We start from the raw sequence: 26,925 nt of genomic DNA, 5'->3' as shown, positions 1-26,925 counted from the left end.
TATGATCATATATTCATATAATTCATATTTCTCGTCACGAATTTTACGTATTATATTACATAACTCATTAATTGTTATTTCATTATTTAAATAACTTTCGAATCTTCGTGAAGCTTCAAACTTTAATTCTTCTGTAGATTTAATGATTTTCGGTATAAAGTCATATTTAGTTGTAATGTTTAAACGCGTCGATTTAATTTTCTCATAAAAATTCACAATTTTTTTACGTGATAAAGTCGATAATTCATTAATAGATTCATATGAAAACTTTAAAAACTCATTAATCGATTCATCCGAAATATTATTTAATTCATTTATTAAAGTATCAGTTATGATATCAATGTTTTTTAATTTATCCTTAATAAAATCCGAAAATGAGATAATTTTATAATATGATGCATAAACAGCTAATTTAGTCGAAAATGATATATTCGATGAGTTAAATAAAAGATTTCGATACTTTTGTGGTGTTATATTAAAAATTTCATAAATGTTATTATGGTTTTGACATAAATTTATAATTGCCTTCGAATCAATTCGCCAAATCTCTTCAAGATATTGTGATTTGGATGCAGTTTTAAAGAAATCATTTGATAATATATTACAAATTAATGGAAACAAATCTTTACAATCTTTCTTGATTTGTAATATCGTATATAATGTTAAACATGAATTAATTGAACTATTTCTTACAAAAAAATTGATAATTTCTTTTGGTTCATCATAATTTATGATAAACTTTAAATAACTTTTTGAACCAAAACATAAATCTGTTTGTTTAGAATCATTAAATTTAAATGTTAAATAATTAATTTCGGGAATTATCGATAAAAATTTAAATTGCGAATCTTTGTTCTTCCAATTTGTTAATAATTGTGATGAATCAATTTCATGATTATCAAATAAATTAGAAATAATTCGAAAAAGAAAATGTATTCCTTTATTATTTAATGTTTTTAATCGTGGAATATCAATTTGTTGTATAAATGTTTCAATGTTTAATGAGCTTAAAATGGTATTAAATAATGGAAAACATTCGTTTTGATAAAAATAATTTAAATATTTCTCATGGGATGAAAGTTCTATTAGAAATTCTCCAAAGGAAATACTTGGAAATGACTTAAAAAAAGATTTGATGAAATGTTCAGTCAAAATTTCATTTGGTGAAAAATCCGAAAAAAATGAATATAAATCAGATTCAATATCTAAACTAATCGTTTGTTGATTACTTTCATATTCTTCATCGGTATCGAATAAGGATTTTGGCAAACTATTCATTGATATTCCAATCTCTAAAAAAAGTATTCGTAATGCAATGGGAATATGAAAGTCTGAAAAATCTTGAAGTAATGGTATAAGTTCTTTTTTAAGATAATTAATTGATTCTTCGGAATGTTTTGATCGGATTCCTCCAAGAACTAATGGAAAGGAATTATAAAATGATAAATAATCTAAAATCTTCTTTGGAAATGTTGGTAAAGAATCAAAAAAACGTGATACTTCTGTATAAAAAACTAAAATATTTTGATTTCTTGATACAACAAATCCTATAATATCACGGATATCTTTAGGTCTGACATTGGCTTGAATGTTTCCACAAAGAATATCAAATGAATATGAAAGTAGAGATGATATAAAATTTAATCCAAATTTCGATAGTAGAAAATCAACTTGATTTGTAACTTTGTATAATTTTTTATATTGTAGGTCATATGTTAAAACAACGTAGAATTGCCGATCTATGATTTCATTAATGGAAGGAGGAAGTAAAAATTCCTCCATCTTGAAAAGTAGATTGAAATTAAATACTTTACAAATTAACGTACGAAATTCAAAAAGTTTTATTGTAAATGTTTCAATAACAAGAAAAAACCATTTATCTCATTTTTGTTTATTAATTTCAGCATCTTATTGCATACCATACATGTTCTGCTGCGGATATTGCATTTGTGTTTGATATGGTAGATTTTGTTGCATTTGAGCCTGTTGTTGAGGAACATTTTGATCAGTCATCTGAGGAATTTGTGGCATTTGCTGCATCTGCTGACCTTGCATTGGATAGCCTTGCATTTGCATCATTGGCTGGCTTTGTTGATAATATGCCATCATTGGAGGATAAGCAAATGGAGGATCCATTGAGTTAAAGCTAGCATTCTTTGTGAGTAACTCATTTAATTCCTTCTTCCTTCTAGCTTTTCTGTATGTGTAATTTGGATGGTCTTTTTTGAATTCTTCCTGAAGAACTTGTGCCTTTTGTTTATATTGTAGTTTTGTTTCACTAGGAACCTCTTTCCACATCTTTCCTAGAATTCGTGAAACTTCAATATTAGATAATGATGGATTTTCTTGTCGAACAGATGTTCTCATTGTTTGAGAATATAAAATAAAGGCATTTGGTGGCCTTTTTGCATTATCTACATCTTCATGTCCTTGACGGACCCAATGTCGGGCTTGGTCCAGAGTACTAAAATCCATTTGTTTTTGGCGCGGAATATAACTTTCAACTATTGTAAAGTTTATTCTATTTAATTTAACCGTTTAATATTAAAATTATAATATCTTGATAAATATATAGTAACTATTATTATTCTAATATATTTAATAAAAATACAATTTTTAACATATATTATACAAAATAAAATTGTTGATATTGATAGTATTTTGAAATAATTATTGTTTATTTTTGGCGCCATTTTTTCAAGGTCAAATTGGGACCCATTCTTCAAACAAAAAAATCGAATTAAATGAATGAATAAATGAAAAATAATTAAATGCATGAACTTAACAATACTTAATTTAAGAATGTTTAAATGAAATAGTTTTAATCATTCTTAAATCTTGCAATAAATCACAAAGAAAAAATAATGTAGTTTCACTTTTTCTGATAATTTGAATGGAAGAAATACGGTTGTTTTGTGGTCATGTTTCCAACTTTTGACCATCTAATGGATGGAGACCTGTTAACTTTTCTTGCATTTCTCTCTATTGGAATGATATTTTTCGGTGTCAGGTTAATTATTTCTGGATTAAAGTCTAGGAATGATGCAAATCAAACTCAAACAACAGATGAAAGTAAAGATAAAAAAGAAAGTATATTCAAAACAATATTTGACATTATATTAAATCTAAAGCAACTTATTTTCGAAAAGGATCAAGAAGTTGTCTCAAATAATATCGTTCGACTTTATGATCCGAATGGAAAAGATATATATCATAAAATCTTCAATCACAAAGAACTATTTCAGCAATCAGGTAACAGCCAAATTTTATCCAATGAAAGTCCAGATGATCAAGACCAAATTTCAAAAGTCCGTAATATCGAAAATAAAACAAGCCAAAAATCAACAAATATACTTGAATATAAGCATGTCCTACCTGACTCCCTTAATCCATATGGCCTTAGGATGATTAAGAAAGAAACCTTTCAAAAATCATTATTTTCATTTGATCAAGAAGATAATTTTCCAAGTGATAAAACCAATAAACCAAAGCCTAATGAAGAAATTAAAGATACCCCAGCTCAAACTCAAACCAATAAACCAAAGCCTAATGAAGAAATTAAAGATACTCCACCTGGTGATGAAACCAATATTGAAGAAGATTCTCCACCAAAACCTGTGGCTTATCTTGAAAGCTTCAAGAAATTAGTTACAGCTGCTTCGGATATGTACAACAAAAATAACCAAAATAACAAATGAACATAGATTACTGTTTTATAAAGAGTTTTTCTGCTTTTCTTTTTTAACTTCCAAAATTTTATCACTCAAAATGCTTAATGACGCTTCATCTAATGCAGGTAAAAGATGTGATATCGATTGCAATATACAAACTTGTGTTGGATTGGGTTTTGCAGTCTCTTTTTTAACCTCGCGAGTAGGATTAGAAAACTTGGATTTAGCTTGTGCTTGTTCTTCTGGAGTTATATCAATTTGATCAAGTTTTGTTACTTGTGGTAAAGTTGAAATAACAAATAATCTGTAGTCATTTTGCTTTGTAATGGGATTGTCAGTTAACCAAAGTGTTCGCAGATTCTTTAATTTCTGAAGATACTTTAATTCTGATAAAGAAGATATTTGATTCTTCCTTAAGAAAAGTTCACGTAGCTTTGAGCAATATTGAAATACTTCCAGCGAAGTTATGTTGTTTGCAGATAAAGCAATTGATTCAACATTTTTAATAGAACGAATTATATCAATGTTAGTAAGTTTTAATCCCCAGAATGAAATATTCTTTACATCTTCTAGCTTAGTATTTTTGGTTTTTTGTAATATCATTTCTTTTGTAAGTGTTCCATTTGAATTCATTTTACAAGATTTTTAAGTTAACGTGCTCCAAAAACTTGTTATGATCAAAACTCAATAATCTCCCAAGCACATATAATTGTTTTAAAGAATGTGCTTCATTTATTTTCTTAATACATTTACTTAAAGGATTTCATTTTTTAATTATATGATTAATAACTTCTGAAATTAATTGATGTATATAAAGTTACTTTATATGCAAAAAAAAAAGGAATTGAAAACAAAAAATCGCAAGCTTGTACCATTTGGTCTTTAAGTTTTAATTGATATCTAAAAATATCTTTCCATTTAGATTAACCCAAAAAGCAAACAATTTGCGTCCATTCAGTTTTATGGGAACTTAGTTTCCGTAGATATTGGAATGAATTCTTTTTGTTTTTCAACAAAACTTCATCGAACTCTCAGAACACAATTTTTTGAATGCATTTTATTTCACATTTTTCAATTGATTGAAAAAGTGATTACACAGAAGAAAGCAGTGAAAATCACGTTAGGGTTTCTCTAAAAGTCAGTTTACCCATAAGTTGCGATTGAAAAAGTCGAAATATTCTTGTTATTTATGGGAAAATAATTTGAATGGGTTAACTCATTTCTTTTCTGGATGGAAAATTTAAAAGGTAAAAGTATTAGCGGTATTACATTCACGGAAAAATCTTTTGAAACAGGAAATGCAGTCATATGGTCAGGAATTTATGAAGAAACCCATAATAAAGTATCAATCAAAGTCATACCAAAAAATGTCAAAAATCCAAACTTGCTCGCTGCTAAAGTTAACCAAGAAATAAGCATATTAAAGAGAGCAAGTTATCCATTGATATCTACTTACATTACAAGTTTTGAAGATAAAACAAATTATTATATATGCCAAGAAAATTTACCAACTCGTACCCTATCCCAACATATCAAAGAAAACATACATCTTTCTGAAATTGATGCTCGTCACTTCTTTTGTGAATTATTTGTCATTATTGAATATCTTCATAACAAGCTTAAGGTAATCATCAGGAACATCAGCCCTGACAACATTCTGCTAGATGCTAACAATAACATCAGATTTTTTGATTTTAGCGAATCTGACTTATATGAAGATGAAAATGAAATTTTCCAAGAAATTTGCGGTAAAACAGAATACTCACCACCAGAAATGTTAAAAGAGCAAGGTTACAACAAAGAATCCGATTATTGGAATTTAGGAATTATTTTATATGAAATGGTCACAGGTCATTTACCATTTAATGGGAAGGATCAAAACCAAACAGCAGAAGAAATCAAATATTCGAATTTACAATTTCCATCTGATATGACATTAAGCAATGAAATTGTTGATCTCCTTAATCAAATGCTCAAAAAGAATCCACTCGCACGTATATCAACAGAAGGAATTAAACACCACCCATGGTTCTCGCTAACAGAATATTTTGTCATCATAAAACTCGGCAAAGAAAAGTCAAATTTGGCAAAATATGTTTTGGCCACTTTTTTGGACGACGGTTATCTCGAGCAACCGTTAAACGAGCAAATTGAGAGGGGTGTGTTCGGATTCGAAAGGAAAGTTTATCAGTCATTAAAAGCATCGTTAAAGGAAAAATATATCAATGATATATTTGCAGGTACATTTGCTAGCCAACCAACAAGAAGAAAACGTGCGTCTTTAGTATTATCAAGAACATCAAATTTAACAAAAACTGCAGACGAATTTCACATTCAAAGAGAAAACCCATTCGCAGAAGCACAGTATTCAACTTTAAGACCAAATTCTGCTAGATCAACAAAATTCAATGATGCTCAAGCACAACATTCACCACCATTAAAAAAATCAGCAAGTAGATCTTCTTTGAAGCCTACTACTCCAGTACAAATTGCTGCAAGAAGAACATCTGTTGTTCCTCATTTCAATCGACATTCAATGATTAAAGAAAGCCCTATTTTCACCAATTGGCAACACGCGTAATACGAATAATCATAGTCCTTTTATTAACTAAATCATGGTCTATTATTTATTCTGAACCAAATATAAATTTTTTTCGATATGATAAAATAAATTATAATCATCGAACAACAATTTAATGTTTGTTTTTACTTGTTATTTTTTTTTTTTTAAATCTCATATAAAAATTGTGTGCAATTTGATTTATCATTATCACAAAATTTTTACCAAACAATACTGACATAATATATTTGAATATTTTTAAAATCTTGCGATTAGATTTTACTCGAATTCATATTTGGACACATCGTTCATAAGGATTTGGCCAAAGATTATGAAATTATCTTCAGGATACAAAACCCTTTTTCAATAATGAACTTTTTGTGAAACAAACGGTTCCTCCAATAACTTTTTCTTTTATATTAATCACCAAAAAACCGTCGTTGTTTGGCCAGATAAAAACATTTTTTTTTAATGTTACTATCTTTGTTGATACTCAATGTTAATTCATTGAGCAAAATAGAGTCAATAAAGAAGCAGATAAAGCAAGGAAAATACCAAGCTGCATTTAATGAGGCTAATTCAGAAATTCTTAAACAGGGAACCCTTGATGCTGAAGAAGAGCTTTTCTTCCTTAGAGGTCAAGCAGCCCTTAAAATTGGAAAATATGATGATTGTATCAAAGACATTTCTCGTTATATTGCCTCACACAAGTATACAGCAGATTCCTTGAAACACGCATACGTTTCACGCGGTGAAGCATATCTTAATTTAGGTGAGCTAGATGAAGCAAAATCTGATGCAGATAATAGCAAAGATATTTCTTTCCAAAACAAAGTCAAGAAAGCTCAACTCCTTCTTAACGCAGCCCTTGACAACGAAAATTCAACTAACTACAAACTTTCTCTTTCCAAATATCTTGATCTATTACGATTCTGTACATCTTCTTCCAAATTTTATGGTCGTGCTGCCAACGTAGCTTACAACCTTGGCAACACCTCACAGTTTCTTGACCTTTCTCAAAAGGCGCTTACTTTAAAGAAGAATGATCCATACGTTCTTGAACTTCGTGGTAAGTACTATCTTTCTACAGCCGATTTCACTAATGCGCAACGTTTTCTTAAGTCCTGCATTGGCTCAGCCTCCAATCCTGCCAAATGTACCTCATTATTAAAATCGTCAAATTCATTCCAAACACATCAAAAGTCTGCCACCGAATCCATTACGAAGAAGGACTTCACCACTGCCGAGACGCATATTACAGAGTGTAATTCCATTGTTGAAAAGTTAGGATTCAATGATACACCATTATCTAACATTGTCAAAGGTCTTAAAGTCAAAGTTCTTATAGCTCGTGGTAAAAAAGAAGAAGCCATTAGTTATATGAATGATCTTGTCAAAGCCTCTCCGACTAATTATGATTTGTTGATGCAACGTGGCGAACTTTTGATGGACATTGGCGACTTAGATGGCGCAATGTCAGACTTCCAAACTGTGCGAAAGAACAGCAAGAACAACCGCAAAGTCATCAAACTCATTGAGAAAGTTTCCGATCTTCAAGAGAAAGAAAAGAACGTTGACTATTACACAGTCTTAGGATTGAAGCATGGCGCCAGCATTAAAGAGGTCAAAGATGCATATCGGAAATGTGTCATTAAATGGCATCCAGATCGATATAAGGATCCGATAAAGAAAAAAGAGGCAGAAAAGAAAATGAAAATGATCAATAGAGCGAACGATGTCCTCAGTGACGAAAACAAGAAGAGGCTGTACGATATGGGACAGGACCCAGAAAACCCAATGGCGGGGGGCCCCGGACCAGACGGCGGTTTTAACGGGGAGACGTTTAACTTCGGAGGAGGGTTCCCTGGCGGTTTTGGCGGCTTCGGAGGTTTCGGTATGTTCGATGATATCATCAAGCAAATGATGGGCGGAATGGGAGGCGGAAACGTCCATTTCACCGTTAATGGAAAAAATGTAAACTTCGGTAATAAAGGAGGAAAAAGAAAAGGAACAAATAATAATCAAAGAAGAAGAACTAATAATAATAATAATAATAATAACCGAAGAAGGAAATGAGAAAAGATTTGAATTTCCTGAGATTTGTTTTATAATAATCATTTGTCGATTAAATAAATATATATCTTGGATACTAATTTAGAAATTTATTAGTGCTGAAAAAGGTGTGGACGACTTCCATTTATATTTCACTAATATAATTTTAATAATATTTTATGTATGTATAAAATGAGAACTATGCTTTAAATCTTGATTTTTAGAAATTTCTAGTCCACACCTTTTGCTGAAACTAAAAATCTTTTTAGCAGATCTTTTACATCGAAAACTATCAATTTAATAGTTAGTTTTGATCAACATTTTATTTGCGAGAACAAATTTATTTGTGCCGTCACTTTTGTATAAAGATTTCAAATGTCATGTAGTTAAAAAGTGGATTTGAATAAAAATAACGGTTATGACATGGTCAACCTTTTTCCAAATGGGAAGGAAAAACATAACCAAAGCCCGTGAATCAATCATCAGCAGTCTTAGCCTTGTTACAAAGTCAGGTAAATACTCTCTCGGTATTGAACAGACTTTAAGGACACTTCGATCAGGAAAAGCAAAGCTTGTTATTTTTGCATCAAATATTGCACCAACACAGAAATCCCTTATAGAGTATTATGCAATGCTCTGCCAATGTGATATTCTCCCATTTGATGGTGATAATGTTGATCTTGGCACAGCATGTGGAAAATACTTCCGCTCATCAGTCATTACAATCATCGATGCTGGTGAATCAGAAATCCTCAAAATGATCAAGGAAAAGCAAGAGTAAAAGGTAATAATTCTTTATTATTATACAATTTTATAAATTTTTTGCTTCCCATAATCCATCTTTCAAAACATGAAGAACTTTAACAGCAGCTCCGTCTGGTCTTCCAGCAATTTCTTCGCTGCTCATTAACATAATCCCAATTGCAAATGGAATTCGAAGGCCAACCAAACAAATCTCTACAATTTCTCCTTTTTCATATTTTTCATTAACAAGCCATGTTCCACGCGCCATTAAATTAGCACCTCTAAGGAGAGCCTTCATTGCTTCATCATAGCAAAAAACTGGTTTGAGTAAACCCGGATATTCTATTGCGATTTTGAGAAAAGGAAAAATTGTGCCGTCATCAAGTTCTATTAAAAGTGGGGTTCCTTTTGCTGAATATAACATTACACGATTTTCAAGATGATGAATAATAACAGGTTGTTTTTTCGGAAAAACTTCGTTTTTAATTTCGTTAAAACGAGGCATCGACTTTGTTGCAGAAGTACATAGCTTTACTACAAGCGATGTCTTAAGATTGGCCCGTCGTTTGACTTTATCAACAGTAAACTTGTTGAACATGTTCAAAGGGGATTTCACAATGTCTGTTCGAATTCAAATTTATTATTTTTCTCATTCTTATTGAATAATATTAATTTTTTAACAAAATGTTTTGTTTTACTAATTTTTAATGCCAATCCTTATCTGTTCGTGAATTTATGTGCTCATCAAATGGTGAGAATTGACTAATTACATTAATTTCATTGTTTATTAATTCAAAATTTGGCATACCATTTAATATCTCATTGATTTTTTCATTGATTTCATGTTCAGTCATTCCAAAAATATTCAAAGCTTCACCATAAAGTTGAAAAGCTTTTTTGATTTTTCTAAGCTTAAATTTTTCATATTTTATTTTATCATTAATTAAACTTTTCGTTTTTTCCCTTAATAATAAGTTAATTCTATTTTGTTCTTCTTTTGCTTGTTTTATTTTTTCTTCAATAGAAGCTTGATATTTATAATAATCAGTTCTCTTTTCTAATGTTTTTTTCTCAGCCATTTTTCCTATTAATTCATCCGAAGCTGAAATATATTCATCTCTTACTTCATTAAATTTTTCTTCTTTTCTCGAAACTATTATAAATCTTTCAACTACATCTCTTATATCATCTGAAACATGTTTTAATGAATTCGAAAGTTGATAGTTTGCTTCGGCTAATTGTATGAATAAATTGGTTATTTGTTCGATTTGAAATTGATTTTCTGGTATAACTAAAATCCACATTTCGTAAAGTTTATTTGTAAATTGAAGAATAGAATTTGAACATATTTTGCAAGATTCTGAGATTGTCATTATATCTTTATAAACTGAAACATAACATTCTAATATTGGTGGTGATTTATTTTTAGCTATAAGAAACATAAAAGTTGATTTTACGGTTTTATTATAAAATTTTATAATAATTGAATGCATTGATAAGATAAAAGAAAGCATTTGATTTTAATTACTTCGTTCATGAAAGAAGAATTCATAAACTTAAAATACTAACTAATAAAATTTGTTTCATTAAAAATGAAAAATGAGAAAAATTTGATAATTATTTCAAGACAAGAACTTTAATTTTAATTGTATATCATATCAAAATTTTATAAGTATTTTTCAAGCAGTTTAACAATTTTCACGTTTCCTTTTTTAGATGCGTGAATGAAAGCTGTTTCGATCGTTTTTAATAAGTTCCATGTTATGTTTTTAAACATAACATCTATTAATTAAATATTTTATAAAATATATTAACATCTTTAATATTAATATCTATTCCATCATATAAAAGAAGTAATTCAACTATATCTATATGTTCATTTTCAGAAGCTTTTATAGAGGAATTTGAAAATTTTTGGGGAATTTCCAAATTTTAATTAAAAATCCATTGAAAATGAAATAAACATTGAATGAATTTAAATAAATGTTTTTTGTGTGTTGGTACGAAATGGTCTCACTTTTACTTACATCACTTTTTGTATAATTTACATAAATATCGGGCACCCAGAGAAATAACCGTCGCTATACTCATACTTTTTCAACGCAATATTTTGACAACCAAAAAATCCATTATGTCAAAAACCGCTACGATGTGGGGTGACCTAAATATCCGTTATTACGGTTTGTGTAAAAATTGTGAAGTGGTTTTTTGTGGGTAAAAAAGTGTCAATATGGTCAACTTTTTCCTATCATAAACAAAAAGTTTCGAAAACGATCGTTTTACTAAATAAAGTATTGAAAATGGTAAAATTTTACCACTGGAAAGGTTTAGGATTAAGAAAAACCCACAAGGGTAATGCGTTTATGAGATAATCGTTGAGATGTCAAATAAATGTTTAAATTGTTTCGTCTGTTCCAAAAAACAATGATAAAAAATCGACATTTCCTGTTTCAATAGCAATTTGAAGTGCTGTTCGAAATAATTATCAGAAACACCAAATAAAAATATCAAATTTCAAATTTTAATTCAAAATTTTACATATAGAAACAATACATCTTCAATATTTATATCAATATCTTTGTGATTAAGCAATAACTCAACAATTGTTGAAAAATTATCTGATATTGCTATCTTAAGTGCTGTTTCAAATAATTTAAATAATTTCCAAATATTATTTTAAAATATTTTTAAAAAACATTTCAAGAAGATAAAATGATTCTTGTGTTTGTTCATAAAAAAGGATTGTTGAAAAAGTAGAAATTAAATTTGAATAATTAAACAATTCTTTTTCTTTTGCTTCAAGTTCTTGTAAAAATTGTAAATAAACATGTGCGTCTCTTCCGTGTGAAGTAAACAATTTATACACTAAATGACAAATCACATGATTAAATGAAACAGGATTTTCATTATCAAAATAACTAATTATATTCTGACAAATTTTGTGGTAATTATAACTGTTTAAGTTCATTAACTTTTTACGGATGATGATAAGCCATTCAATATCTTTTTTTAACTTAATTTGTCCCATTTTAAATCTCTGTTAATTTTCTATCTATGAGAAATGAATGCCACGATAGAAAACGATAGAACACAATAAAGTAAATGACCAGTTTTTCATAGAAAATATATTTTGAATATTTTAGTATTTGCTGGCTTGTCTTTCATATAAGAATTGGTTGATGTCATTTGTATTTTTTTAATGCCAATATATGAGTATTCATTGAATTCATTGTTAACAAAATTATAATTTAAAACATCAAAATGACAAAATAAACTATATGTCTAATAATTCGAATTTGTCTTAATTCTTTTATATTCAAAAAATAGTGTTCCGGTTCTGCAGATATATTTACCAATTTATGTTGTTAACAAAAATTAATTTGAATGTAAGAATATTAGATATTTAAATATTGATGATAACCTAAAAATGAAGGCACTTATAGCTTAGTCGGTTAGAGTATCGTGCTTATGACGCGAAGGTCCTGGGTTCGAGTCCCAGTAGGTGCATTTTTTGTTATTTTTTGTTCTTAGTTAACAACAATGAAGAAAACACAGAAATTACAAACGCTTGATAATTACGAAGTTTGATTCTTTAAGGTATTGATCTTCATTCAATTGATTTTTTATTAATGAATTATTTATGCAAAACCAACCTTCTTTTGAGAATGAAATCTTTATCATGAATTCAATGATAATTAGCACAAAATTTGTTTGAAGAGGTAAATGAATGTAGGAGCAAATGGATCATAAGTTGATGTGTTTGAAGGGGTAAATTGAGGTGCGGTGTAAGTTGTATGTGTTGGGGTAGTAGTATGTCCCTGCGATAAGTGGGGAATAGGTGTTGGTGGGGTTGGGCTTTCTTGTGTTTGTTCTTCGTCTGGAGTGTTTGTTAAAACCACAGCTAAAACTATAACGATAACTATAACCACAGCATTAACTGTAGATACAATTATGATGTTTTTCTTTCCATATTTATTTAATATAGAAGAAATCTTTGAAGCAGGTTTATCACTTTCTTCTGAATGAGTTCCAATCTTTGAAAAGCATTCAAAAAATTAATAGAAATTTCTAGGTTTAAACCAACCATTGAAAAAAACGATAAAATTTTTCGTAAGATAAATTACTCGAAACCGATCGTTTTCGCTTTGCAAAGATGTTTTGCTTTTTTGATGATTGTTAACCTCATAAACCTCAACGTCAATAAGATCTTCATTGTGAAATATTTTTGTTGGTTCAATGTAGTCATTTGATCTTCCATTAAAAATGATTTTTTTAAAAAGAAATTTTACATAATTTAAGTTTTATTTTTTGAACAATATGTTTAATAAAGATTTTGCTTTTTCCTTTAGTTGGTCATCTTGTTGTAGTGATGCCCATAAAAGCAAAGACAAATTTCGTTGGTTCGAAAGCATTATTTGGAATCTTGGGTTATTTCCAACGACGCTAATTAACACATCCATGAACCTACAAAACTCGAACAGCGCTTCTTTTTTCCAACTTTTCAAACTATTAAACACAGAGACCAAGTCGAAAAATTTATTTTTATTAGCGTTTAAGAACTGCAAATTATTTTTTCCGAATAAAACAATTCCAGAATAACCCACGAATAAGCAAGCACAAATATTATTTGCGAACTCAATTTTTGTTTCATTATCTTTATTTAACTTTTTAATATTATTATGGAATCCATATAAGAAATGAAACACATTATTCACAAACTCAATTTCCACATTAAATTTCGAGACAACAAAAATTATATTACAAAAAGGATATAATAACAAATGAAGATATTCCATATTATCTCTTTGGAACAAGTCGGAATTCATTAACTCCGTTAATATCTGAAACGCTTCTGGTAAAAATCCTAAAAATTCCGGATATTTATCGAATAGTTTCACGAGTAAATTGGCAACATTCACAATGATACTTTGTGATTGCGAACTAAATGCGTCTTTAATACATAAAACTAAAGGCTGAATGAAAGCATTAAAATTATTTTCAAGTGTACAAACAACTTCGATTAAAGTAATTAATGCATCTTCAACAATGATTGGATCATGCAAACTAATTAAATGAAATAATTCATTCACCAAATTAAACGAAAATTCTTGTAAATGTTTACCAACATAACGAAATGCAATTGTAATTAACCTCAATTGTCCAATCGAACAAATTTTATTAGTTAAAAAAGGTGAAATTATGTTCGAACATAAGTTAATATCTATTTGTGATATTCTTTCGAGAAGTTTTTGTTTGATTAAAAATGACCATGAGCCAATTTCACAATTTGGATTTTCGATATTACTTAATATATGATTCGATATTTTATTAATTTCTTCGACATATAATACCAAATTTTCTTCATTACTTCTTTCGATATATGAAACAAGTGCATTAACAGAATGTAAAAGGATATTTTCATTACGGATTCCATAATACAAAGGAAAAATTGCAGGGAAAAATTCATTCGCTATTAAAGAACCGAAAAATGTAATTAATGTTGAAATAGTTCTAAACGAAGTTTCATTTAATAATAAGTTATCACTATTTGTCATACCAATGAAAAAAGGAATGTTTAATGCAATGAATGGAGGAATTTCATGCATATCTAAATTCGGAGTTTTCTTACATATGCAAATAGCCATTAATAACATTCCATGTTGGATTTGCCAATCCGAAGTATCGATATTATTTTTATAGAAGTTATCGATTGCTTCGAGTACTATTAAAGGCTTATAAACATATATTTTACTTAAACAAGAAGTCGCAAATATATGCGGCTCATTAACTTCAATATCATCGAAATATGTATCATTATAAACACGTGTAATTACATGAATCAAATGATTTATTATGTCCAAATTCGCGATGGAAAAATCGATTATTCCATAATAATCTTTAATTTGATATTTCCATACATCCGAAAACTTAATGTTAAGTTCATTAGCAGATTCTTTAAATGTTTGAACAATGTAATTGTTCATTCCAATATCATTTTCATATAAAACTAATTCGTTCCAGAAATCAGATGTTATTGATATGAATTGAATGTTTCGACTCATAATACTTTCTTGTAAGAATAATTGCGATGCAACTGTTATTATTTCTAAGATTGGTTGTGAGCGTGAATAAAATGTGATGAAATATCGTAAGAAAAATAAATGTATCGCGCGATAAAGACGTTCATCTGTACAACAAAGTAATATTCTCTTCGTGGATTCAATGTACCAAATTGGTATATGAACTCCTTCTTCTTGCGTTTCTTCATTAACTTCAAAGATATGAAGACGTCCTTTCTTCGCAATAGGCGCAAGTGATGATAATGTTTCATAGATGTGTGCTACAAAATTGATGGGAAAGTTCGTAAAATTTAATAAAACTTGCTTAAAAAAATCTATCATACGTGTAAATTGTTTGATAAACTCGTCAGAAAAACTATGGTCAATATCATTGTAATATTCAAACATTCGATTTAATGACATTATGGCTGTTTCATGTGTATATGGTGAATACTTGGAATACATTAGATAGTCAATAATGGTGGTAAAAGTATTAACAAAATTGCCTCTGTCTAAGGAAAACAATAAAGCTGCTGTTAATGAACAATTTGATTGGATAACAGGATCTTGAACAAGAAAAATATTAGAAACCGCTCCTTTAATAAACTCTGTAGGACTGGCTTGTCCCTCAGGGTGGTTACGACTTAATGAATTCCAATTATCCACTAATTGACTTTGGGAATAAAATCTATTAGGTGTAAGTACTTTGTTGATATAAATAAGAGATAATTGGTATGCTTGAATTGGCATGCCTTGGACCGAAAGAATTTGAGCACAACATCTAAGAATATCAACAGGATTATTTTGTAGAAATTTAAGAATTTCATTTTCCGCACTTCCTCTTATTGAAAGATCATCAGAAACTGTTGCTTGGAATAGTTGCAACAATTCCTGAGGAGAAATAAAATTCATTATTAAACGCTGACGATGATATAAACGGCCGTATGTAAAGTTTTGAAAATGGAATCGAACGAAAAAATTATCTCATCATTGTATTTCATAATCATCTATAAAAATAAAATAGCAATTTCCTATAAATTTAATAGATGTAAACTACAACGATAATGAACATTCGCTGGTGTCAAATAAAAGATGGTATATATATATATATATAAAATTATGAATCGCATCAAATTTTATTTCAAAAATATAAAGAAATACAATGGGGCATTTTATAAAATAAATAAATTTAAATAAGTGATAATTTCATTTCACTTTCACTTGAAGCCAATTCTATTTCATTATTAAATTTTTTTACCTTGAAAACAATTTTTTGAAACATTGACATCCTTTTTTCTTTTGTTCTGCTTTTTCTCTTTGATACCTGAGCTCAATTGCAATGTATCGAAAGATATTTTGACTAAAAACAACGATCACATTTCAGAAACATCCAAAATTCAATATTTGGGAAAATGCACAGCCGCACGACACAGTATCTCTCATTCCAAAGGCGATCTCAAGAACACTCAAAACTTTGGATTTGTCCACAGAACGACAAAAAGTGTTATCCACTTTTGGAGCGCCCCAAAAACAAACGTTTCCATATGAACATTTTATTCTTCTTCTTCCTCTTCATCGTTTTTCTTCATTGCTGGGGGTAGTCCCCACATTTTCCTTGGCGTCACTTCTTCCTTTATAGCGAAGTCCTTATTCAGCACCTTAGTTGACAACTCTCCGCAGACTGGGCACGACCTACATATCACGTTTGCGAGAGGAATTGCTCTCTTTTCCTCTCTCATTGCCTTTGCCGAGAGCGACACCAAGTTGAGCCTTTCGACAGGCGTGTAGTACAAGTGGCTGTTCGCCAGGAAGCAGTTCACGTGCACGCAGTGGTTGCACGGGAAGACGAGGAACCTGTCCTTGTACACTGATCCCTTACAGAACCAGCAGATTGCGAGCGGGTCCATTTGGCACGCCATCGATGGCCCGACTCTTATTACTTCTCTTTGCTCGTTCGAGCGATTGATCAATTGTTCGATTTTGTCTTTGCTTTGTTGCGTTATTCGTTGATACTTTCGAATGCTTTGCAGAATCGTCGGCTGGAACTCATCGATCGGCATCTCGACGGGCATCATCGGGAAGATGTCGTCCAGCGCTAAGAATCCCGACGTTGTTGCTGTCTTTAATAAGTTTCTCCATTCGTATTCGTCGCCTGTATTACGACTTCTTTCTAATGCGATCATCCAACAATCTCTTACATCTTCAGCATCTTTTAATGTGCTCACTAATAAATCTAATGAAAATCGAATCGAGTCTAAAATGGAATATGTAATCGCCGAATAATGACGATCCTTAATATGCGCACAAAAATCAGCTGCAAATGAATATAACTTTCGATGCTCTAAATGCCTGATGACATAATCAAAGCCAATCAATTGGAATAAGTCATGCTTGTAGATGACTTCCATCTTACTTAAGCTGTTCGACTTAACTAATAAATAATATTGGATTTGGCGATGCGGTGGATTAAGTAACAAACGACGCGTATACATTCGCTCTAAGATCGCTTGTAATTTCGGAACAGGAGCTTCGTTAAATATCTCAGCAAAGACCATGTCGCAAAGCATTGGAAAGATCGCAATGCTGTTCGGAAGATCGCGCGCCCATGAATTAACCATTTGAAGATGGAACTCAGGTGGAAATCGCTTGTAAACTTGTACACGTCGTTGTTCTGGTAAGCGACTGATTTCATTTAATATACTTTTGTAGTCCTTCTTCTCGAACATGAGCATGGAATACTCCCAAATGTCGCCAAAGATGAGATACATTTGTTGAGCTAAGTTGTCATCACTGATCTCGCGACAGATGTGATAGATTTGATGCTTGTCGAAACAGGCCGGAAAGGTTTTGACTAACTTAACAATGGCTTTGGTGGATTTCTCTCGTTCTTCTTCAGTTTGGGTGGTGAGTAATGGAATGGCAACGGAGACGTAAAGATTCATTAGAATGGCACTCTTCGGTGAGATAACTTTGTCTTTGTAATCGGGCTTCTTTTTATTGCCTTTGACTACAAGCTCTTCTTCCTTTTGTTCGCCTTCTTTTTTCTCGCCTTCTTTGTTCTCGCCTTCTTTGTTCTCACCTTCCTTTTGTTCGCCTTCTTTTTTGTCGTCTTCCTTCTTATCTTCTTCTTTCTTATCTTCTTCTTTCTTTTCTTCTTCTTTCTTTTCTTCTTCTTTCTTTTCTTCTTCTTTCTTTTCGCCATCCTTTTTCTCTTCTTCTTTTTTATCACCTTCTTTTTTGTCGTCCTCATTCTTTTCTTCTTCTTTCTCATCATCGTCATCCGGATTAAAATCTTCAAGTTCAGGAATACAGGCATATAGGTATTTCGCTAATGCAGTGGGGTAGTTAGATAGGAAAATAAACGCACGATTAAAAGGAATTTGATGTCGTATTAAATGATCAGCAACAGCATCATAACGCTCACCGCTGAGCATTTCATTAATCGCGGTTGGGTATTTGGTATTACCAAAATGGTCTGGAATTGGATCGTGCCTGAGAAACATTTCCTCGTTGAAGTGCCTCAATTAACCGTCACTTTTCAAAGATTTTTTTCCTTCACTAAAAACTTTTCTTGTATGTGTTTAACATAAATTTTTTATGGACATTTATGATTAAGAATCCTAATCCTAGAAAATCATTGATATGATTCGCTTTTATGTTTCATTAATAAAAAGATATTTACATTTGTGTTAAATGAATCACGCTGGTGTCAAATTGAAAATTCAATATGTCTATCGTAAATCAATCAAACATCGGTTCACTTTTGCTGGTGAATTAAACACAAACAGACTTTGTCAAAAAGTCATGTAAATTTCTGAATTTAATGTCAAAAAAATGTTCGTATTCAGTTTACCTTTAAAACCCATTAAATCTGAATCAAAATTATGATTTATCTCTTTTTTGATAAATATTTTTTGATCGAAGATTTAAATATTACAATAATTTTATACAAATTTTATTCATACATTCTACCAACTTCGTGGTTCAAGTTTTTTATTAAGGCTAATGGCGTCTGTTGTTTGTGTAAGATGTTTTGTAGGAATTTCTTCAAAAAACTTACTTCCAGTAATAAATTTATAAAATTTTCCGATATCTTTTTCAACTATTTTAGTTGGACCTATTCCCCAAACACGAGTTACTTCTGTGCTTTCTTCATTCATCAAATATATACCTTTCATTTTTAAGTTCATTGAATTTAAGAGAATGACAATTCGACTTTCTTTATATTTTGACAGAAAGTTAATTATTTGTTTTCTTTTTAAGTCTTGTTGAGGTGAAGGCATTGCTATAAAACGAAGAATTTGTGTTATTACTTGAAAATTAGATATCACTCTTGTGTTTCTTTGTGGTGACATCACACGTTTAAAGCTTGAAAATCTATAAAACGGAACGAAATTAATCGATATATTACATTTTAATGAGGGATCATTTTTCTCTATAAGTTCTTTTGGTATTTCTTTGTGTGGTTTATTAAAAAGTGAAACCGGTTTTGTAATTTGCATCAAAGGATTTGCGTTGTTATATTCGATATTAATATTAGTTTGAGTTTCTTTAAAGCGTTTATCATTATCATTCGTTTGTGACTGGATAGAACTTCTTTCTGTTATAACTTTATGAGATAATTCATCACTTGAAGATGATGTTTCTTCATTATGATTAAATAAGTTATTTGCAACTGAAATTAATAAATGTGGAATTGAAGATGAATCAGTTGCAACTTTTTCGAGTAAAAGCTGAACTTTTTGGAAAACCTCATCAATATGTTCTATTGGTATTTTACTGCTATAATATGAGCTAATAATTTTATATAAGTGTTCAAGATTACGCTCATTATCACTAAGTTGAGAAAATTCGGAAATTGATTTGTTAATAATAATTAAATCTTCTTCACTTAAGTTCCCGACATCAATACCATTATTCTTAAAACATAATCCAATTGTTGTTGTGTTTAAATCTTTTAATTTATCGGAATTTCTTTCTTTTTGTAACTCATTGTTTCTATTTTGAAGTGTTTGAAGATTTGATTCAAGAATAAATCTTTGCGCTTCAATATTAAATAAAGAAGCTTCGTTTTCGAATTTCTTTTGTAAGTCGGATTTATTCGTTTTGTGTTTATTTTGTTGTGTTATTGAATATGATTGTCTTAATTTGTCCATTTCTGATTTGATTTGTAAGTCTAATTCACTATCAGAATCAAATCCAATGTCTGAAGATGAACTTTCATATAAGTTATCACCACTATTATTTGTATATTCGTTTGATTCATTTATATTATGTGAAACACGTGGACGTGTCGTTTGTGAAAACTTCTTTTCTTGTTTTAATTCATTATTTGTTTTGTTATTAATTTCTGTTTGGGCATTTTTGTTTTCTTCTTGATTACTTTCAATGAGAGAATCAGATAAAGGAATCTGAGTAACAATTGAACTTTCTTCTATGCTATTATCAGATGATTGTAACTCGTCATCTTTCATTAATGATTTGGTATCTTGAATTGAAGTTTCAATTTGTTTGTATGTACTTTCAGATAGTAATATTGACTGTTGTGTTTTTGTTTGATTTGAATCAGAATTATTTTCTTTAATTTGCTCATTATTTGAATTATTTTCATTAATTTGCACATTATTTAAGTTATTTTCTTCACTAACAATATCTAATGATGAATATGAACTACTTTTGGATGAGTTTGATTTCAATTTCCCATTTCGAATTGATTTGATATTTTTTCTATTTTTTATCTGTTCTTTTTTTATTTTACTATTTGTGTTATTTTTCTGTTTTGTCTTGTTTTGAGTACTGCCAATCTTTGGCGTAACTATTTTTTTCTGATCTTTTGTTATAACTTTTGGTTTATTATTTTGTTGAACTTTTAAGTTTTGTTTTTCGTCATTTTTATTCATTATTAAATTTTGATTTCCAGTAGGTGTTGATACTCGTTCTTTGTTATCTTCTTTAGGTTTTTGAGTTTCTTTGCTTGGGAATGTTATTTTAACTTCAATCGGCGGTGGTGGCTCAAGTTTAATGAATTGTTTTGCGTTATTTCTTGTTGCATAAAATAAATCTGTAACAAATAAAATAATTAAGTTTTGTGTTAATGGGTATTCTCTATTTGGTATAAAGAATGATAATTCATTCATTAGTGGTATCATTCTTTCCCAATTTTGTGAAATCATTCGATCTGTTAACTCAATTCCAACATTAATCATGTCTTTAGGTAAAATCTTTGGATACGCACGAGAAAGAACAAATGCAGCATGTTGCCCTTCTAAAATATCTTTCTCCAAATTTGTAATTGGAGGAAGTGTTCGTGAACAAGGAAACTTGGATAGCCATAGTGAAATTGCATCTTCAAGTAAATTAGGTTGCTGCTTGAGAATATAAAATGAACGTGGAAGACGATTCAAATCATCTGATAACAGTTGGATTGATATTGATTTATCAATAACCATCCACTCTATAATTTTACATAATTCAATGTGAGAAATAATATCGCCATTGGGCAATAATTGTGGATTGCATTGAGATGAAGGAGAATATCCATGGTTTTTTAATTGTTTTAAAACAATTGTAAAAATTTGATCAGGTGATTGGATTTGAATATTTGTTTTTTCAATTGTACTTATGATTATTGCATATGGAACACCTGTTTTTAATTCATCAATAGACATGCCATTTTCAAAATTATATGAATTATTATTTAACTTAAAATCTAAATTTAAAAATGAAAGACAAAGCAATGGTTTTGTTTTTCCCATGGAATTATCAATAATTCTTTTTACTATTGTACCGATCCACAATGCATGATTCACAAGTTCTTTTGATTTTTCTCCCATGAATTTTCCTCATTTAACGTATAAATTATTAAACGTTCTTCTCCAATTTCTAAATATTAGTACCAATTTACATATGAATAAACTTCTCTGCCTTATGTCAAATCAATATTTTTTTCAACTTATACAAATGATTATATATAACTAAGAACTCCAGAACGATATATTCCAAATATTTTGTAACAATCTCTCACGAAAAAATTAATGTTTTAAGTAATTTCATAACTCATCAAAACATTAAAAATGAAAAGTTGAAAGATTTTTTAATTCTCGTTTTGACGAACTCAATCATATCTTTGTTCGTCATCCGGTTTAAGTGGCTCATCATCTACCATAGCGTTTACATCATTTCCTTGTTTATAAAGGAATTTCTTTGCGTAGATGTTCACTGCTATTGTGATGAAGTTCTGTGTGAACGCGCCTGCAAACAGAATGTAAGCTCCTTTTGTAAATGTTGTGTAAGCATCGAAGCAAGTCTGATGCCCGGGCACATATGGCACGTCATAGAAGTATTCGGATATCAAATTATTCAAATTACCGCACGGAATCAAAGTTCTTGAGAACGAAGCGACTTCAGCCAAAGCGCCGGCCATACTGATTGCATATACGTCCATTGAAGCCCACGAATAAAGAACTTCGCAAGTCTTAAATAAGAAGATTTGTAATTTCTTCGATAGAGGTATTACCCATAATATGAACGTAGCGATGATATGTAAGAAAGGAATAACAAGAACAATGATACAATAAAGAACTTGTACGAAACGAATTCCGAACGAGTTTGGATCACTTGAAGTAGATGTGAATTTCGATGCGATATTTAATGCTGAATAACTAATTGTTGGCGCAATGTTTAATAATTCCATTACATAACCTGTTAAACCAACGAAATGAAGAGAAAACGCATCAAAGATAATACCGACTATATATAAAACTAATGTTGCAACTATTAAAAATGTTATTATATGTCTAAAGATAACATTTTTGCATGATGTGAATAAGAAATTCCGCGATTTATCTGTAGTGTCATCTAAAGAATCATCAACATAACGAATAAAGCCAAGCATTACATGTGAAATCGCAAGTGAGAAAACAGTACCAATTGATAACGCATAAAAAGCATAATCAGGTGTTGTCATTAATCGAACTCGTAAAGGTTCTGGACATTTCGGATCTTGAATTGGGAACTCAAGAATTAAACCAAATGATACAATCGTAATTGCCATAACAAATGTATCAAAGAAAGACCATTTACCAAGTGCATCCAAAAGTTTTAAGATTCGTTCTCGATGGACTTTACCAATATAAATAACAGGCATCATCCAAACAATTAACATTAAAATCAATTTAACATATGGCCAAATAATGGAAAATATAGTAATCAAAACAGCTAAGAATTTCGCATTCCCATTCCATATCTTTTGGATGGAATCAACAATCATGAAATCAAATAACGAAGGCATCTTAAGTAATCGTTCACTTGTCGGATAAACGCCAACAACAATTTGAAGTCCCATACCACTATTCGCTGATATAAACACTGCAGCATTAATAAATATTAATAATGGCATTAATAATCGTATGAATATATTTAACTTCTTGTTCATCATTAAACTTCCTTGGTCATCATTTCTAAAGAAGTTTGCTAAAAATCCAGAAGTTTTATCAAAGTTATTTAAGTCATCGCCTGATATCGATGCCATATTAAGTTCACCTGTTGTTACAAGTGAAGCTAATTTCATATATTTATAATGATTTCGATATGGTACAGCGAAACAATTAATTAAATATATGATTAATACCACTCCTAATCCTACTCCAAGTCCAATCATTGATACTTTCAGATTAAATGCTGATGTTGATTTAGTTTCAATATTATTACATTTTGCATTTGTAAGCATAGATTTAATACCAGTGTTTAAGTTAGGGAATAAATAATAATAAACTAATGAATTCAAATAAAGTGGAAATGCTTTAGGGAACTTTCTCTCGAAAAAAAAAAGAACATTTTGAATAGAAACATATAATTGATATTCAAGTTGATTTCGTGGATCATATTCAGTTGGAACAATATTAAATTGATCAATAGATGTATTAAAATAAATGTTTGTGAATTTAGTATCTTCTGGTGAAAACATTGCTTCAATACATTTAACATTTAAACATTGCGCATCAGTATAATTAGTTCCACTTTCTTTAGGCGATACTAATTGTAATTGAAGATCAAATAAATTTTGATTAATCGATAAAGAAAAATCATCTTCAATCAATAAAACTGCTTTCTTTGTATGAATATGTGAATTTTCATGAATATTAAGTTGTAACCCAAACTTTAAATCAATGCTAAGGTTACTAAGTCCAAATGAAGAATCAAATAAATAACCATTAACAGCATTAAGAAAATCAAAATCATGGAAAGAATTTAAGCCCGAAACTGATAAATCCATAATTGATATATTTATTTCGGCAAAATTCGTATCTGTTGATATTTGAATAGGCAATGTATAATTAAGAGGTTCTTGATATTCTGAGAGTTTAACTACTCCTGTTTGGTTAGTAAGTTTGTTAATGATCCAATTGACATCGAGTTTTTCTTCGCCTGGTGAGAAAAATACATTTAGGAAAAATCGAAACGCATCAATAACTGAATATTGGCGAAGATCTTTGATGTCATCAGCATTAAACCCTACAAATGGGTTTTGATAAGAAGTTTTCGTGATTGTGTGATTACTTGCATAGTGATTGATATGTTCAAAGAAACTTGTTAAAGGTGGCGCAATGGTCTTTGCTAACTCTTTAATGAGATATGGAGCGGCAAGTTCAATTGCGATTTCAGCAAGTGGAAAACTTGAATTAACTTCCATATTTCCAAATTGTGATGTAACGTTTTGCTTTTCAACGATCACATTATGAATTAGCCCATCTTGAGTTTCGTTAAAAACAAGAGGAATCCCAATTTCAACATCATGAAGAGTAGCAGCAACATATGTATCAAATGTCCAGATGGCATGAATCTTAAGATCATCACATGAAAACGAAAGTTTGGTAAACGCAATGGTGAGTTGTAGAATTTTTGAAGTGCTGTTTGAAATATCACTAATTGAAATTTTAGTTAGATCAAGGTCAAATATGGATAAATTATATATTTCAATAACAACTCCAGAATCAATCTTGATTTCACTTTGAAAATATGTAAGACAATTAATAAATGTACGAAGATCATAGCCTTTATTTGTTGAAAAGTTGTTTTTTTGTGTCTGTGAAATCTTACTTTTAAGAGCGTCAAAAAGAAAACAAAACGGACAAGTTTCAAGAGATTGAACCCCGATTGCAAACAGGAGGATTGCGGTGACCATTATGCAGAACGCCGCAATATTCGCACGTTTAAATTTTTGAATTGAGTATGGAATTTGTGTGTGAAATTGTAAACACTGTTTATGAATTTTGAAGTTACGATCATGTCCATTTTCGCTAAACCGCATTCAAAAAGCTGTCTTTTTTTGATGTTTTATTGTCGATTGGTTTTTTGTTGTCGCCGGAAAACTTTTTCAATCGGAGCGTGCAACCGGAAAATCTATTGCGAAGTTAAACTTTAGAAATAAAAAGAAGAATTAATGAAATATATACTGAATACTATCACAAAGTTTATGCACATTACAAGTGTAGAACAGAAAGTAAAACATATAATTAATAAATCTCATGAGATTTAGCGAAATGATCTTGACATAAGTATAACCTGCATGCCTAAATGTTAATCTTTTGTTTTAATATGCAGTTCATCTACAATAATCAAAATTCAAAAGTTAATAATCGAATATACAAACTTCTTTATTTTATATATTTTGCTGAATTATCACTATAATTTATGGCAAGCTTATTAAATATATTTAACATATTTTATTAAATATATTCGAATATACCTAGAATAAATTTAAAACATTTGTTAACGAATCGTCTTAAAACCAAAAACAATAAATCCAATAAAAATTCTATAATCAAAGTTTACACAAATATTCTAAATATACAATTTTAATCACATTTAGTAAATTTGTTTTCCACTCTTACCAAATAAATTTAGAACTGTAATTAAGGCAAATCCTGACATAACGAAAGTTAATATGATTTTCCATCCTTCGGTCTTTCCCTCTGGAAGTATTTCTGTTGTGACTTCTTCAAATTTATCGTCGTTTGAATTATTGATGTAACGTTCTGAAATTTTAATGTTTTTTTTGGTATCAAATATTTGATCGCAAATTTCATTATTCAACGACTTCTCGAAGAAGCCTGAGTCAGCAAGCTCTATAGAGCGTATCTTCGTAAATGTTTTACATTTACCATTGAAAATCATCATTGGTAAATCAGTATTATCATGAGCGTCATCTTTGACAATTTCTGGTGCTTCGGAGTATGAAACCCATCCAAACTTCATTTTTCCACAATATTTATTGGATAATTCAAGAAGTGCTGTTTTTTGAATAGGAAGAAGATCTTTTTCAACTACAAGAACAGCCAACGGAGTATTGCCTGAAATCATGTGATATTCATTGTAGTCGTATTTGTGGAGAGGACCGAATGAATTTATTGTAATAAATTGTTCAAGGTTATCATCGTTTCCTTCGAATTTAATGGAGCACTTGTCGGATACAACTGCATTCATTTGATAATTTTCGACATTTGAATTGATCATGTAATAAAATCTACTTTTATATTTCTTGAATTGCGATGATAACCTTCGCAGCTTCCTTACTATTGGATCTTGGTCGTTTTTAACTTCTATCTTAAATATGGTGTCGCTACTACCTTTCTTGAACTTCGGAAATGATTGTGTTTTGTGGAAATTTGAACCAAGATAAAAATCAAAGAATTTGTTCCACTCTTCTTCAGTTTTTCCTTCTACTTTAGGCCAATACCTTGGATCCTTCCCGATGATAAAAAGCAATTGAGGAACTTGGGAAACATTAAAATATTGACATACACTTTCATTTGCAAGACAATCTACAAAAGTTGTATAA

At 30.0% G+C, this 26,925-nt stretch overlaps 9 protein-coding genes across 9 annotated transcripts; 4 read left to right on the top strand and 5 right to left on the bottom strand.

The window, feature by feature from the left end:
* Positions 1-1,908: 1,908 nt before the first annotated feature.
* GO595_004619 (HMG box family protein) lies at positions 1,909-2,475 on the bottom strand (the record flags this gene model as incomplete). The annotated part of the gene is made up of 1 exon (XM_067917771.1): positions 1,909-2,475. The coding sequence occupies one exon, from the start codon at positions 2,473-2,475 to the stop codon at positions 1,909-1,911; it is 567 nt and encodes a 188-aa protein (XP_067775201.1).
* A 929-nt stretch (positions 2,476-3,404) lies between these two features.
* Positions 3,405-3,698, top strand: GO595_004618 (uncharacterized protein; the record flags this gene model as incomplete). Its single annotated transcript, XM_067917770.1, has 1 exon — positions 3,405-3,698. The coding sequence occupies one exon, from the start codon at positions 3,405-3,407 to the stop codon at positions 3,696-3,698; it is 294 nt and encodes a 97-aa protein (XP_067775200.1).
* A 1,204-nt stretch (positions 3,699-4,902) lies between these two features.
* Positions 4,903-6,252, top strand: GO595_004617 (CAMK family protein kinase; the record flags this gene model as incomplete). Its single annotated transcript, XM_067917769.1, has 1 exon — positions 4,903-6,252. One exon carries the CDS (start codon positions 4,903-4,905, stop codon positions 6,250-6,252), a length of 1,350 nt encoding a protein of 449 aa, XP_067775199.1.
* A 450-nt stretch (positions 6,253-6,702) lies between these two features.
* Positions 6,703-8,307, top strand: GO595_004616 (DnaJ domain containing protein; the record flags this gene model as incomplete). Its single annotated transcript, XM_067917768.1, has 1 exon — positions 6,703-8,307. One exon carries the CDS (start codon positions 6,703-6,705, stop codon positions 8,305-8,307), a length of 1,605 nt encoding a protein of 534 aa, XP_067775198.1.
* Positions 8,308-8,725: 418 nt separating this feature from the next.
* On the top strand, positions 8,726-9,064 carry GO595_004615 (60S ribosomal protein L30; the record flags this gene model as incomplete). The annotated part of the gene is made up of 1 exon (XM_067917766.1): positions 8,726-9,064. One exon carries the CDS (start codon positions 8,726-8,728, stop codon positions 9,062-9,064), a length of 339 nt encoding a protein of 112 aa, XP_067775197.1.
* Positions 9,065-9,094: 30 nt separating this feature from the next.
* On the bottom strand, positions 9,095-9,625 carry GO595_004614 (Translation machinery-associated protein 20; the record flags this gene model as incomplete). The annotated part of the gene is made up of 1 exon (XM_067917765.1): positions 9,095-9,625. The coding sequence occupies one exon, from the start codon at positions 9,623-9,625 to the stop codon at positions 9,095-9,097; it is 531 nt and encodes a 176-aa protein (XP_067775196.1).
* A 7,014-nt stretch (positions 9,626-16,639) lies between these two features.
* On the bottom strand, positions 16,640-18,589 carry GO595_004613 (uncharacterized protein; the record flags this gene model as incomplete). The annotated part of the gene is made up of 1 exon (XM_067917764.1): positions 16,640-18,589. One exon carries the CDS (start codon positions 18,587-18,589, stop codon positions 16,640-16,642), a length of 1,950 nt encoding a protein of 649 aa, XP_067775195.1.
* A 3,611-nt stretch (positions 18,590-22,200) lies between these two features.
* GO595_004612 (uncharacterized protein) lies at positions 22,201-25,269 on the bottom strand (the record flags this gene model as incomplete). Its single annotated transcript, XM_067917763.1, has 1 exon — positions 22,201-25,269. The coding sequence occupies one exon, from the start codon at positions 25,267-25,269 to the stop codon at positions 22,201-22,203; it is 3,069 nt and encodes a 1,022-aa protein (XP_067775194.1).
* Positions 25,270-25,952: 683 nt separating this feature from the next.
* On the bottom strand, positions 25,953-26,570 carry GO595_004611 (uncharacterized protein; the record flags this gene model as incomplete). The annotated part of the gene is made up of 1 exon (XM_067917762.1): positions 25,953-26,570. One exon carries the CDS (start codon positions 26,568-26,570, stop codon positions 25,953-25,955), a length of 618 nt encoding a protein of 205 aa, XP_067775193.1.
* Between the last annotated feature and the right edge of the window lie 355 nt (positions 26,571-26,925).

The sequence above is a fragment of the Histomonas meleagridis genome (genome assembly GCF_020186115.1).
Source record: "Histomonas meleagridis strain 2922-C6/04-10x chromosome Unknown contig_27, whole genome shotgun sequence".
Classification (NCBI taxonomy): domain Eukaryota; phylum Parabasalia; order Tritrichomonadida; family Dientamoebidae; genus Histomonas; species Histomonas meleagridis.
The sequence above is the reverse complement of the archived record's forward strand: the minus strand, read 5'-3'. Positions and strand labels throughout refer to the sequence as shown.